This window comes from Littorina saxatilis, linkage group LG2 (genome assembly GCF_037325665.1).
Source record: "Littorina saxatilis isolate snail1 linkage group LG2, US_GU_Lsax_2.0, whole genome shotgun sequence".
NCBI lineage: Eukaryota > Metazoa > Mollusca > Gastropoda > Littorinimorpha > Littorinidae > Littorina > Littorina saxatilis.
In genome coordinates, this window is record NC_090246.1 from 94,506,506 (window position 1) to 94,522,537 (window position 16,032).

General features: G+C 40.6%; 1 protein-coding gene across 1 annotated transcript in view; it reads right to left on the reverse strand.

The window, feature by feature from the left end:
• LOC138954927 (synaptotagmin-15-like) overlaps positions 1 to 7,400 on the reverse strand; it is a 44,983-nt gene extending 37,583 nt beyond the window's left edge. Inside the window, exon 1 of the mRNA XM_070326674.1 lies at positions 7,373 to 7,400. Within this exon, the coding sequence (XP_070182775.1) occupies positions 7,373 to 7,400 (28 nt within the window). The remainder of the gene's footprint in view (positions 1 to 7,372) is intronic.
• Positions 7,401 to 16,032: the final 8,632 nt, after the last annotated feature.

Here is a 16,032-nt window from a genome sequence, read left to right on the forward strand (position 1 = left end):
TCGCATGATAACTACAAGGAAGCACTGTTTCAGAAGCGAGTGTTTCACCATGACAACCCTAAGATCAGTTCCACGCTTCATCAGATCAACACAACTATTGTAAACAAGAAATCTTTAGATGCTAATGACACAAAGCGCGTTTATTCATCACCAGAATATTCTTATGCAATTGGGCACTGGAGAATAAACGCGGCTCCAAATAGTCTGAGTGTGTAATAAGAATTTTTGTCAATCGGGAAAACCCGCTATGACGGGGAAGTGTTTGTGAAAGGGGAGTAGGCTTTGTTGAGTTTCAAAGCAGCCACCAAGTACACTTGTCAAAGCTTGATTCAATAAACAAGTTTTAATATTCATGAACCACGTGATACACCAGAACCAATCGTGGTGGAACAATATTACACAAGTCATTTGCATAAAGTGATGCGGCCTAAATATTGAAGCGTAGTGAAGCGAAGCGTTGGAACAGAGTGACCCAAGCCGCCGGTTTACCAGCAAGACCTACCGTTCACGCGTGAACGGTACTATTTTTAGAAATACACATCACTGAGATTGTGTAACACAGGAAGTTGTGAAATACGTCACGGCAAAATTGTTACCAAAAACATCATTGATTGTATTGTGCAGGGTCAACTGCAACAAACTCAAACAGAGCCATTCATTCCTTCTTGTATTTGAGCGACTTATATACCAACATTTTTATGTCTTATTTTCAGCACAGGTGTAGGAAAAATCATATACCAAAGTCTTATTTATTTTCTAATTTAACATTTTTTTTACAAATATGACCATGGTCTTTTAAACATACAGTGACATTAAACATTGTTATGTTAAAAAAAAGAAAAAAGAAAGAAAGCTTTTGCGCACAAATCAGAAATACAGGCCAAACCGTGAGTTTCTGTGGCAAAGCGCGACAGAGGAAATTGCACTGGTTTTATTTTTAGATCAGTGGGAAATTTTCAAGAACAGACGCTTGCATTTGGATGTGTCCAATGATAGTAGGTTTGGTTGTGATCAATCAGAATAATGTAGGCAGGGATGTCGTTAGGCGTCGGACATATAACGATGAAAATCCCCAAATGTCCGATTCACATTGTCGCATGTCGGTCAGATGTCAGGCTATCGTTTTAGCCTGAGCGTGGTCATTGTCCGATATGTACTCCATTCCTTCAGACAGCGCGATATTCGTTAATTTTCATTTCAAGATACAAATCTTCTAAAAGACCGAACGCTCTCGTGTTCAGCTGACACTGAAGTTGCCAGTGCCGTATTGATCTTTTCTTTTGTTGGGAATTCCCGAACCGTCTGGTGCAGCCACAGAGATGCAGCGCACAGTGCATGCTACAGGAGTACGGGAGACAACTCCAACTGACTAAATTTGTCGTCTGCTTTTGTTTTCGATACGAGACGATTATTTAGCTTGCTGTAAATAAAACGAAAGGGGAGACCAACAGCAAAAAATCCAGGATATCCATAAAGAACACCTGCAACGGCTCGTAATTTCCGTGGTTGTATAAGAGAAAGGGAGAATGTACGTTCTGGGTTACTGATTCCGACAGACCCGGGATTGGTTCAAAACAACCTTACTTTACTGTATTTTTTTTGTATGGATTTATGCAGTATTTTTCTGATTTTGTCGCATGTTTCATTTTAGTAAAAGTTTAGTCCAGAAGCCTATTTTGCGTTAATATTTAGGGTCTGTCGGAATCGGTGAGCCAGAACGTACATTCTCCCTTTCTCTTAGTCTTACGATTAAAATTTAAGAAATCGATCCAAAAATGATTTCATCTTATTCTTTATCATTTCCTGATTCCAAAAACATATATATAGATATGATAGGTTGTATTCAAAACAAGCTCAGAAAGTTAACAAGAATACAGAAAAGCGGGCTTTCCTGCTTATTAGCAAAATACGCTACCGCGCTAATCTGGCGTGTCAATATCACTACGTTTTGCACGTGGGAGGTGAGCGATTTCCTTCACGCGGGGATTGACGAAGCTGTACCAGAGACTATAGAGTATACAGATGTATACTCTATAGTCTCTGGCTGTACTGTCTTGGTGAAAAAATGCAGTGCGTTCAGTTTCATCCCGTGAGTTCGACAGCTTGACTAAATGTAGTAATTTCGCCTTACGCGACTTGTTGCATTTAGTCAACTTGACTAAATGTTTTTACATAGAAGGGGAATCGAGACGAGGGTCGTGGTGTGTGTGTGTCTGTCTGTCTCTGTGTGTGTGTGTGTCTGTGTGTGTGTGTAGAGCGATTCAGACTAAACTACTGGACCGATCTTTATGAAATTTTACATGAGAGTTCCTGGGTATCCCAGATGGGTTTTTTTCATTTTTTCGATGAATGTCTTTGATGACGTCATATCCGGCTTTTTGTAAAAGTTGAGGCGGCACTGTCACACCTTCATTTTTCAATGAAATTTTTGCAAAGCAATCTTCGACGAAGGCCGGACTTCGGTATTGCATTTCAGCTTGGTGGCTTAAAAATTAATTAATGACTGGTCATTAAAAATCTGAAAATTGTATTAATTTTTTTATATAAAACGATCCAAATTTACGTTCATCTTATTCTACATCATTTCTTGATTCCAAAAACATATAAATATGTTGTATTTGGATTAAAAACAAGCTCTGAAAATTAAAAATATAAAAGTTATGATCAAAATAAAATTTCCGAAATCGATTTAAAAACAATTTCCTCTTATTCCTTGTCGGTTTCTGATTCCAAAAACATATAGATATGATATGTTTGGATTAAAATCACGCTCAGAGAGTTAAAACGAAGAGAGGCACAGAAAAGAGTGCAATGCAGCACAGCGAAACCACTACCGCGCTAAACAGGCTCGTCAGTTTCACTCCGTTTTGCACAAGCGGCGGACTACGGTCATTGTGAAAAAATGCAGTGCGTTCAGTTTCATTCTGTGAGTTCCACAGCTTGACTAAATGTAGTCATTTCGCCTTACGCGACTTGTTTTTTTATTGCCGCTGTCCAAAGTTTTGGACAACATTCACTGGCCTTGTCTCTTTCGGTCTTCGGTATTTCCACAGTCACTGGAGGATAAGAACCATTAATGTTTTTGTCTACCTACTGGGTGAAGTTGTATGGCAGCTCGCTTTCCTCGTGGAGAAAGCAACCAGCACTTCAAAGATGAAAGCCTCACAGGATGGCATGAAAATTACCATGCCTTACCTAGTGTCATGCTGGAAGCGAATACTCTCGAGTTCAAGAATGTTCGGTTTGAATCTTTACTCGCGTTTTCTTGTTTCGTTTCGTTTTAACTTTATATGCCTTTTTCAGTTGAACTCTGCGTAAGACTGATTTGTCTGTATGCCTCGTGAAGCAAATGCCCCAGTTTATTCCCGTTGCCGCTAGCAACATGTGGGGAAATCGTTTATTACATATCACCGCTGTCTAGTTACTGGCAGTTAGGTATTCATCAAACTTTTTTTCCAGTTCTAGGAACAAATCAGTGGGCATCAAGTTAACGGTGGATTATCTGCAGATACGTTTCTACACCCTCTGGTTCTATCAGCCCTTACCACCGCGCCCCCTCCTTTTTTTTTTTTGCCAAGCACATCATGTGGGGCGTTTTATAAATACCGCTGATTGTTACAATATTCCTTATGAACTGTTATATAAATGTGTTTGAGCTACAATGGACATTAACATTTTCATGTACAATACCTCTTTTTCTTTTTAATAATAATAATAATAAAGATAGCTTATATAGCGCCGCTTCACAAATTTAACTATGCTCTTTGCGCTGTACATCGAGATATAACAATTTCAATAATATAAATACAAAGATGATATTATCATAATACACATTTACAAATATCACTCGCGTGCATACATCCTCGTGCACACGACGCGCATACACACTCCCACTCATTAGCAAGTGCTTCCATCCCCCTGCCACTGAGATGTTCATATACCCCCTGGACAAGCTCACACCATGTCCGTCTCCTCTCTAGACTGTACATACACTCAGCAAGAAAAAGAAAGACTAAATGCAAATTTCATACACAACCCTATGGCTCAGGGACATCAACATCTGCCATAAAGTCTTCAGGGTCCTACTGTGACTAGCTTTTCATTTTTTTAATTCGTTAATCTCCTTTAAATGTGTATGTGTTGTTGGAATATGTGTTGGTGAGACATATGTATGCGTATAACCATCACACAAAAGATATAATGGCTAACATTTTCATAAAATATGTTTGTCTGACATCTAAACATAACAAGAAATTCCTCCGAGGTAGGAAAAACACCCCCGTCAAAGGGAAATAACCTTCTCAGTTGGTGGCAGTGACTGAGTGAGAATGGTTATTTCCCTTTGACCATTAATATGTCCCTCTATAAGTCCTTGTATTATTTTAATCCACCAATAACTCCCTAACCGTGTGTTTGACTGGTCCCAATTTTTGTAAGGACCGTCTCAGGAATGTATAGAACCTGTTCACCAAGTTTGGTGACGATCGGTCCGTTCATTCTTGAGATCTATATGCGAACACAAACACACAAACAAACAAACAAACAAACAAACAAACAAACAAACAAACACATCGACCGAAACCTATACACACCCCTATACCGGGGGTGTAATAACATCACATACACCGGTACACTTCAATAAATCTATATGTACGCCTACTGTTATCTTATAACATCCTGATCGTATTGAATTTTAGAGAACCCGGCATCGTTTCTTTACATAGGCACGGTAAACCACACCTAAAGCCTATTTTACCCCCGATTCATCCACTCGCACCCCCAGTCATACGCACACTCATAGATATGCATCCCCAAAGACAGATACACGCATTCTCGTCCGTCCGCTCCCTCCCATCCCCCTCATACATAATATTCACAAACTTGTTATTTTACAATCGTCCGCCAAATTTCATTTGCTTTTAAGAGTACGCTCATAAGCCTAGCTTGTTGTGCTCCATGTTCCTTATTTCATGTATGCGGCAATATTCCAATGAAATGTACTGAATAAACTTGTTTAAACCCATATTCACAAACGTCGCATATCACTTCACCTCATCTCGACTTATACAATGCTCACAATCTTCTAATGTACATTTCACGCCCCCTCCTTTCCTTTTTATTGCACCGCCTCCAGCTCTCTTGTATTCCTACTGTCTCTTCTTCTAACATTAATACAGTTCTAGGTGTAACGTGCAGGATATGCACGGACTCATGAATATCTCATCCCCAAAGGTGACCATGTGCGATCGCATTGCTTACAACCCTCTGTTTTCTTCTAATTCTCCTCACTATCTCTCACCCCCCCCCCCCCCCCCACCCACCCCCCACCCCACACACACACACACACCACACACACTAACCTCCAATACATTTTCGCGATATCAGATCTTATTTATGTATCCTCCTCCCACACAGTCCTCTAGCGACAGTGCGAATTTCTCCATTGCAGTGGAATGTGTGGGTTCATGTATCCTGTCCGAGGTCCCCAGAGCCCACATGGTTATTGTGACTATCAGGAGTCTTTCCCCTTCCTTTACGTAATCAGTTACGCATGTCGCCCAGCTCGTCCCTTCCCCAACAAGATACGGTTGTTAATGTTATGGCTGTTACTGCATTTTGCAACGAGATGAAATGACTCATGGATTTGACATCGAGTTTCCGGAGTCTGGTGGAACGAGAACTTTCGGGAAGCATTATCTTTACCCTGTCTGTATTCTCCCCCGCATCTGCTCTTTACTGTTCCATCAGACAGGCTTGGCTCGTGCAAAATAGTCTCCTGACTTGTGAATGCGACATCCAACTCTCTTCTACACTTTTTGTAATCAACGTGGCACAGTACCTTTCAGGGATTATATTATAAAAGTGACCTCAGCTCTTCCCTTTTATCTGTATGAACCAATAAGATTCGCTGGTGACACGATTTATTCAATTGTGACAGGGACATCAACATCTGCCATAAAGTCTTCAGGGTCCTACTGTGACTAGCTTTTAAAGATCACAATTATTCCCTTCTTATTCTTCCCTTTTCCTAACCACACACCCCACTCACGCTCTTACCGCCCCCCCCCCCCCCCCCTGGTCTTTCTCGTCTCCAATTCATCACGCACGTGTCACTCGTGCCAAATCGATTGTCTGTTGACTTTTGAACGTGACATCGAACTGTCGCCTCGAGTCTCTGCAGGATCATCTTCTGACTGACTGTACGTAGCTGTCAAAGAACACTCTCCCACTCCTGCTCACCCCCCCCCCCCCCCCCCCCGTCTCTCCCTCTTGTCTCGTTCTCCTCACAAATCCATCAACCCGTCAGATTCGCTCGTGACACCCGTTCCAGATTATCTATCGACTTGTGAGTGTGACATCGAACTGTGTCCCTGGAGTCACCAGGGTCCTCCAAGCAGCGACGTTGTCCAATATCACGGCCCACACACGCGCACATACTGTGGAAAGATGTCAGCAATGGCAAGGCATTGGAAACCACAACTATACTCGATCGAACCGTCCAACCGTTAGACCGTGGGGTCCTGGGTTGCTTGTCTCATGCATGCGGAACATGAAAAAGGAGACAGAATCCGGTCTAGCCCTCCGGGTATTACGTGCCCTGATGGAGGAAATTGCGGTCAATGACTGACTTTTCACCCCAGTCAACTGAATTGGTGACACCGGCGCGGTTCGAGGAACGAAGGAGGGGGAGCGGGGTTAGGGGTTCAAAGGGGTGAGGGAAAATGATGGGAGATAGAGGCATGTGTATATGTGGCTAGATGTCATTATTTTCTGCTGGGTGTGAATTCATCCTTGTGTGCGTGTCTGTAGTAGTGCTTTTGTTGAATTTAGATGTCATTTCCACTTCCTTTTATGGGGGGGGGGGGGGGGAGGGGGGAGGGGGAGTGTTCTCTGACACACACACACACACACACACACACACACACACACACACACACACACACACACACACACACACACACACACACACACACACACATACACACACACTCATAAATCGGAATACCTCCAATTATCAAACAGTGAGCCACAGTCATTGCATCGAATTCCAATTTTCGACACACACTAATCGCTCAATACCCCAACCAAACAAAACATTACATCGAATTCCAACTTCCACACACACTCATAACTCAGTTACCATCCAGTTGCTACATATTAATCAATCATTCAGTCATTTCTTGGAATTCCAATGTTCCACACACACACACTCATCCCTCCAAACCTACACACCCTTCACTTACCATACATCCATCAGCAATCATTTCATGGATTGCCATCGCTCGGTTAACCATACATACTCATCACTCAAAACCCCTCTAGGCAGTTACCACACTAATCAGCAATGTCACTTGAACTGGCTCAGTCTCACCGAAAACCTTCTCCTTCACCTCCGGCATCTTGCATGCGAGATTCATCCACGATTTTGAGCTAAGTTCATTATTTGTACCATAAATGTTTGTCTTTTTGTCTGCTTAAAAGACCACTGGGTCGACGTAGTGTAAATGTAACGGGTCTTTTTGTCTGCAATGGTAGCGCGTTGGATTTGTATCCAGTTGGCCGCTGTCAGCGTGAGTTCGTCCCCACGTTCGGCGAGAGATTTATTTCTCAGAGTCAACTTTGTGTGCAGACTCTCCTCGGTGTCCGAACATCCCCCGTGTGTACACGCAAGCACAAGACCAAGTGCGCACGAAAAAGATCCTGTAATCCATGTCAGAGTTCGGTGGGTTATAGAAACACGAAAATACCAAGCATGCTTCCTCCAAAAACGGCGTATGGCTGCCTAAATGGCGGGGTAAAAAACGGTCATACACGTAAAATTCCACTCGTGCAAAAAAACCACGCGAGTGTACGTGGGAGTTTCAGCCCACGAACGCAGAAGAAGAAGAAGTCTGTAATAAAACGTTCCAATAACCTACAATTCTTTTTTTTTCTCCTTCGTCGTCGTCGTTGTCTTCCCAACAAGTGCTTGTGAAAATCCCAGACGTTCCAGAGTCCATGCCTCAGGGGCAAAAAATCGTGGCTCTCAGGGGTAGCACGATCTGTGGCGGAAGGGTAAATACAGTCCACCGGAAAGCAGAACATGTACATGCAGGAGTCATGTCCGTCAGAGAAAAGATGGCTTCTGCTTGTGTGTGAAGATTGCTGGGATCACTTCCTGGACAGCCTGCGTTTCTTCTTGGTTTGTGTTTGAACAAAGGGTTGGACGGCTGTGGAGGGATGTCGGGGAACGTGGTGGTGGTGAGAAGACAGTTTGGGAGATGGGGCTGGGTTTTGTGGTGACAATGTTGAATTTGGTAGTGGTGGTGGTGGCAGTGGTTGTGGTGTGTGTGTTTGTGTGTGTGTGTGTGTGTGTGTGTGTGTGTGTGTGGGGGGGGGGGTGCGTGCGCGCGCGCGCGCGCGCGTGTGTGTGTGTGTGTGAGTGTGTTTTCGCACGATTTATGGCGGAAGGGTAAATAAAGTCCACAGGAAAGCCGAAAATGTGCATACTGGAGTCATGTCCTCCAGGGAAAAGAGGGCTTCGTCCCGTGTGTGAAGAGCGCTCGGTTCATTGGACATCACGCGTTTCTTTTTGTGTTCGGTCGTGTTCTTTTGGGTAATACTGTGCTAACACAACTTCTAAATTGTCGAAACTAACAAAGCGAACCCGCTTATTCCTCTTCCTCCATGAAGCCGCCATGTTCCACTTTTATTCACTTCTCTTCTCCTTTTTATATTTAGTCAAGTTTTGACTAAATATTTTAACATCGAGGGGGAATCGAAACGAGGGTGTGGTGTATGTGTGTGTGTCTGTGCGTGTGTGTGTGTGTGTGTGTGTGTGTGTGTGTGTGTGTGTGTGTAGAGCGATTCAGACTAAACTACTGGACCGATCTTTATGAAATTTGACATGAAAGTTCCTGGGTATGAAATCCCCGAACGTTTTTTTCATTTTTTTGATAAATGTCTTTGATGACGTCATATCCGGCTTTTCGTGAAAGTTGAGGCGGCACTGTCACGCCCTCATTTTTCAACCAAATTGGTTGAAATTTTGGTCAAGTCATCTTCGACGAAGCCCGGACTTCGGTATTGCATTTCAGCTTGGTGGCTTAAAAATTAATTAATGACTTTGGTCATTAAAAATCTGAAAATTGTAAAAAAAAATAAAAATTTATAAAACGATCCAAATTTACGTTTATCTTATTCTCCATCATTTGGTGATTCCAAAAACATATAAATATGTTATATTCGGATTAAAAACAAGCTCTGAAAATTAAATATATGACTAAGTGCCAAAGGGTGCGCACGAAAAGCGGACAAAGGGGCTAAAAAATAAAAGTTGACAAACACGACTGATATTGTGATTTTTGTTAAGACAACAGATGCTGGAACCCAATTACGAAAAGAAAAGATAAATTTACCAAAATGATTTTACAAATAACGATAATTTTGTTCGTTATATCATTCAAAACGGCACTGAGTCATAGCATTAAGGTTATCTCGCACGTTTTTAAAGCTAGGGCTTTGAAACTTGGCACACAACCAAAGTATAATGACCTCCAGGTATGGTGCACATCACATTAAACAACATTGAATTTCAAGGTCACAGCGAGGTTAAATTTCCTTTGCAAACTGGAAAATTGTCGTTGTCACGTCTTACATGTTTTAATACTAGATCAGTTAGACTTTACATACTTCACATACTTTCAGCATTTTTATAAAACCTCATTAAAAGTGACCTGCTGGTTAATCTTTGTCAAAGTTCAAGGTCACAGCGGGGTCACATCTGGTCCAAATGTGGAATATTTTCAATTTATTCAGCGCGTTTATAGCACGAGCTTTGAAAATACACACAGTTCTAGTGTATAATGTTCACACACGATTAAAGTCTGGTTGAAAAAGTCAAGGTCACAGCAGGGTCGCGTTGAGGTCAAACACATACATTTTTCAATGAGGTTTTCTCATATGTTTTTGAAGCTAGGGCCTTGAAACTTGGCACACTACGCAAGTTAAATTCAACCTCATCAAATTCCAAGGTCACAGTAAGGTTAAAGATCCTTTAAGGATATTTTCTAAAAAAGGTGACCGCCTGGTTAATGTTTGTCAAATTTCAAGGTCACAGCAGTGCCATCTGGCTTAAACTTTGAAAAATTGTCAATTTCTTCAACTAGTTTTATAGTGTTTGAAGTCATTCACACATGATGAAAGTCTGGTTGATAAAATCAAACGTCAAGGTCGCAGCAGTGTCGCATTGAAGTCAGACACATACAATTGTCATTTTCACGAACGCCTTTTAAGCAACACCTTTGAAACTTCACACATTCCAAAGATTTGATGTTGTTTGGTTATAATCAAAGTGTGGTCAATTTCCATGATTGAGAGCATTCAGAGGGGTCAAGTTGAGGTCACACAAAAAGTGATAATCTTTATAAGACTCACGTTTGCTGCTATTGCTCACTTGACATTGGTGAAAGTGCTTATTTTATAATTGTTGATCTTGATGTTTTGACCAATTAATATTACCAGGATCAACCATACCAGATTTCAAAGTCCAGAAGTTGTCAAACCTCAAACCTGTTGGAAGTTTCAAAGATTTAAGCATCAACAAATTTCTATTTGATTTGACCTTAAATAACAGATTTGACCCTAAATCTTAAAACAGATCAACCAGACTTTGGTTTTATATAAATTGAAGTTCAATACAATTTCCTTTTTTTTTTACCCAAACCATAACGCCACTTTGACCTTGACATTTGACTAAGGTCGACCAGACTTGGTTCATGTTTGCTGGTGTTGTCCATTTGTAAATGTACTGATATCTGAAATATGACATGACTTATGTTTTGTCGTTCCATGCTACATGCAGTGTCCGAACAATCTCATTTTTACCCACACGAGACCCTGCTATGACCTTCACATTTCTCAAGGATCAACCTTGAATTCTCCATGTTGAACAATCATTAAGCAAAAGCGTTGTTTGAAGTTTGAAGGTTCTAGCTTCAAAAATCTCTGAAAAAATATGTTTCATCCGTTTTCTGAACCACATGTGACCCAGCCGTGACCTTGAAATCTGACAAGGGTCAACAAGACTTTTACCATGCATGGGGGCGATTAAACCCCAAATGTGTGTGAAGTTTCAAGGTTTCAACTTAAAAAACGTCTGAGAAAAATATACATTTTCCTTTTTGGACAATGTGTTGCACGCAAGACAACACGACAAACGCTCGTGTTATCATTCTTTTACTTTAAGGTCGACTTGCGTGCCCGCTCTTTCGCTAATCTCAATTAAAATTCATCTTGGAAGTTCGGTTTTATTACGCTTTTAATTAAGAAGATTAAACTAAGACAACAAATAGTTAGTTTTACCCATTAAACTCGATAAGGTAGTGACATTTTATGTTGAACGCAAGATGGTGTCGCACGCAAGATCTGAAAAGATGTTGACGACATAATTTCAACACTTGATAGCGCATTCGTGGTTCGTGATTTCTTCACAAATTTTGAACACAGAATGTGTCACGTGGTTCCGTAGATGAAGTAGATCTTTGTACATGTAAATTTTGTTTTTAAAAGAAAATAACCGTTAATTACCGAACATTTTGTCGCACGCAAGATATGACGAAATTTTCAAATCGTTTTCAAAAATGCTGTTCAAAAGTTCTGCAGTCTTTGCTGGATTACTTGAAAGACAGCAGTTTGATACACCGTTATCGCTTGACGTGTCGACATCAATTCCAGAATTTTTGAAAAAGAAATTTAGTAAATATCTGCGATTGAAAAATGTATGCCGTGATGACGACACATCTTGCGTGCGACACCTTAAAATTCGGTTATCGAAAAAAACCAATTCTCTCGAGATTTAGATTTGACGTTTGGTCTCGTCTGTAAAGCGATGTTTCAGGCATTCAATCAAACTAAATGCAATTCATTTGTGCTTCTTGTTATTTTTCTGTGGCATATTCAAAACACGAGGTATCACGATGTCCGTTTTCAGATGGCCGGTTTTGGCGTTATTTTTGACTTTAAACAAAGATAACTTCAAAACCGTTCAAGTCAGACACACGAAATTATGTCCACTATCTCTTCGCACATTCATCCACACACACACCAATTTTCAGCAGACACACGTTTTTAGAAACATTTTTATTGTAAAACAAAGTCGTCTTCTGTTCTGTGAGCACCTTTTGGCACTTAGTCATATAACAAATATTATCAAAATTAAATTGTCCAAATCAATTTAAAAACACTTTCATCTTATTCCTTGTCGGTTCCTGATTCCAAAAACATATACATATGATATGTTTAGATTAAAAACACGCTCAGAAAGTTAAAACAAAGAGAGGTACAGAAAAGCGTGCTATCCTTCTTAGCGCAACTACTACCCCGCTCTTCTTGTCAATTTCACTGCCTTTGCCATGAGCGGTGGACTGACGATGCTACGAGTATACGGTCTTGCTGAAAAATGGCATTGCGTTCAGTTTCATTCTGTGAGTTCGACAGCTACTTGACTAAATATTGTATTTTCGCCTTACGCGACTTGTTATATTTAGTCAAGTTTTGACTAAATATTTTAACGTAGAGGGGGGAATCGAGACGAGGGTCGTGGTGTATGTGTGTGTGTGTGTGTGTGTCTGTGTGTGTGTGTAGAGCGATTCAGACTAAACTACTGGACCGATCTTTATGAAATTTGACATGAGAGTTCCTGGGTATGAAATCCCCGAACGTTTTTTTCATTTTTTTGATAAATGTCTTTGATGACGTCATATCCGGCTTTTCGTGAAAGTTGAGGCGGCACTGTCACGCCCTCATTTTTCAACCAAATTGGTTCAAATTTTGGTCAAGTAATCTTCGACAAAGCCCGGGGTTCGGTATTGCATTTCAGCGTGGTGGCTTAAAAATTAATTAATGACTTTGGTCATTAAAAATCGGAAAATTGTAAAAAAAAATAAAAATTTATAAAACGATCCAAATTTACGTTTATCTTATTCTCCATCATTTGCTGATTCCAAAAACATATAAATATGTTATATTCGGATTAAAAACAAGCTCTGAAAATTAAATATATAAAAATTATTATCAAAATTAAATTGTCCAAATCAATTTAAAAATACTTTCATCTTATTCCTTGTCGGTTCCTCATTCCAAAAACATATAGATATGATATGTTTGGATTAAAAACACGCTCAGAAAGTTAAAACAAAGAGAGGTACAGAAAAGCGTGCTATCCTTCTTAGCGCAACTACTACCCCGCTCTTCTTGTCAATTTCACTGCCTTTGCCATGAGCGGTGGCCTGACGATGCTACGAGTAAAATGGCATTGCGTTCAGTTTCATTCTGTGAGTTCGACAGCTACTTGACTAAATATTGTATTTTCGCCTTACGCGACTTGTTTATATTTAGTCAAGTTTTGACTAAATATTTTAACGTAGAGGGGGGAATCGAGACGAGGGTCGTGGTGTATGTGTGTGTGTGTGTCTGTGTGTGTGTGTGTAGAGCGATTCAGACTAAACTACTGGACCGATCTTTATGAAATTTGACATGAGAGTTCCTGGGTATGAAATCCCCGAACGTTTTTTTCATTTTTGACTCACATGCGAAGCAAAAGTGAGTCTATGTACTCACCCGAGTCGTCCGTCCGTCCGTCCGTCCGGACGTCCGTCCGTCCGTCCGTCCGTCCGTCCGTCCGGACGTCCGTCCGGAAAACTTTAACGTTGGATATTTCTTGGACACTATTCAGTCTATCAGTACCAAATTTGGCAAGATGGTGTATGATGACAAGGCCCCAAAAAACATACTTAGCATCTTGACCTTGCTTCAAGGTCAAGGTCGCAGGGGCCATAAATGTTGCCTAAAAAACAGCTATTTTTCACATTTTTCCCATTTTCTCTGAAGTTTTTGAGATTGAATACCTCACCTATATATGATATATAGGGCAAAGTAAGCCCCATCTTTTGATACCAGTTTGGTTTACCTTGCTTCAAGGTCAAGGTCACAGGAGCTCTTCAAAGTTGGATTGTATGCATATTTTGAAGTGACCTTGACCCTGAACTATGGAAGATAACTGTTTCAAACTTAAAAATTATGTGGGGCACATGTTATGCTTTCATCATGAGACACATTTGGTCACATATGATCAAGGTCAAGGTCACTTTGACCCTAATGAAATGTGACCAAAATAAGGTAGTGAACCACTAAAAGTGACCATATCTCATGGTAGAAAGAGCCAATAAGCACCATTGTACTTCCTATGTCTTGAATTAACAGCTTTGTGTTGCATGACCTTGACCTTGGGTCAAGGTCACATGTATTTTGGTAGGAAAAATGTGTAAAGCATGTGAGTCGTATGGGCTTTGCCCTTCTTGTTTGGATAAATGTCTTTGATGACGTCATATCCGGATTTTCGTGAAAGTTGAGGCGGCACTGTCACGCCCTCATTTTTCAACCAAATTGGTTCAAATTTTGGTCAAGTAATCTTCGACGAAGCCCGGGGTTCGGTATTGCATTTCAGCTTGGTGGCTTAAAAATTAATTAATGACTTTGGTCATTAAAAATCTGAAAATTGTAAAAAAAAATAAAAATTTATAAAACGATCCAAATTTACGTTTATCTTATTCTCCATCATTTGCTGATTCCAAAAACATATAAATATGTTATATTCGGATTAAAAACAAGCTCTGAAAATTAAATATATAAAAATTATTATCAAAATTAAATTGTCCAAATCAATTTAAAAACACTTTCATCTTATTCCTTGTCGGTTCCTGATTCCAAAAACATATAGATATGATATGTTTGGATTAAAAACACGCTCAGAAAGTTAAAACAAAGAGAGGTACAGAAAAGCGTGCTATCCTTCTTAGCGCAACTACTACCCCGCTCTTCTTGTCAATTTCACTGCCTTTGCCATGAGCGGTGGCCTGACGATGCTACGAGTAAAATGGCATTGCGTTCAGTTTCATTCTGTGAGTTCGACAGCTACTTGACTAAATATTGTATTTTCGCCTTACGCGACTTGTCTACATTTTCCCTGACCGGTAGGAAACGGGAATATTCGCTTAATCTTGGTTGACATGATCCACGAGAGTATGGCTGGTGTGGCCCTCATAAATTCAACTCGCATGTAATGGCTACTTGATGCTGATCTGTCTCTTCCTGTTTACTTATTTTCTCTATTTTTTGCTCATTCGTTTGTGTCTTCCCTGCAAGCGGTCGAACACATTTTCAGGATAAGTTTTGTGTCATTAGTGTTTGTCTGTGCGCTTACAAGACCGCTGGGTCGATGTGTTTGTGAACGTAACGTTTTGTTTTGTTTTGTCAGTAATTAAACTTTCCAACAACATACCTTTCTTGTTTTTTTAATCTCTCATTGACGGGCGCAGTGACGTGGTGGTAAGACGTCGGCCTCCTGAATGGCGGGGTAAAAACGGTCATACACGTACAAATCCACTCGTTCTAAAAACATGAGTGAACGTTGATGTCTAAGCCCATGAACGAAGAAGAAGAAGAAGAATCTCTCATTTTTCCAACCTCTTAAATCTTACATCAAAGCTCCACCGCGACCTTGCTCAACCTACCTTCGGCTTTCGTCTGGCATGATCAATAATTCCTTGATGGACATGCTTTCTTTGATCCCTCAGTAGCCACGCTGTAATCCCCGGTGATTGCAACGGTGATGCCCTGACGATTGCTGCGGTAGTGCCAGTAATTGATCTCATTGCTGCAATTTGTCCTGCATTATATATATGCGATGACCTTCACTTGCCTACGTATTTATTTTCTCTTGCTTCAATGTTTCCAACGTTTGGTGTTGGCATGATTGCTTTCTTTGCCTTCAAGGGAATTCATTAGCTTCCATTTTCGTTGGGGTACTTTCTGCGACCTTCACATATTCGCGCTAGTAGATATTTAATTTCTCTTTGCTTCGATCTTTACATTTCTCTTTGCTTCGATCTTTACATTTCTCTTTGCTTCGATCTTTCATTTATTTTTGCTACGATCTTTACGTTACGTGTTTTAGTCTACCGTGAAGGATTCTCTGAGCTTCAATCTTCACTA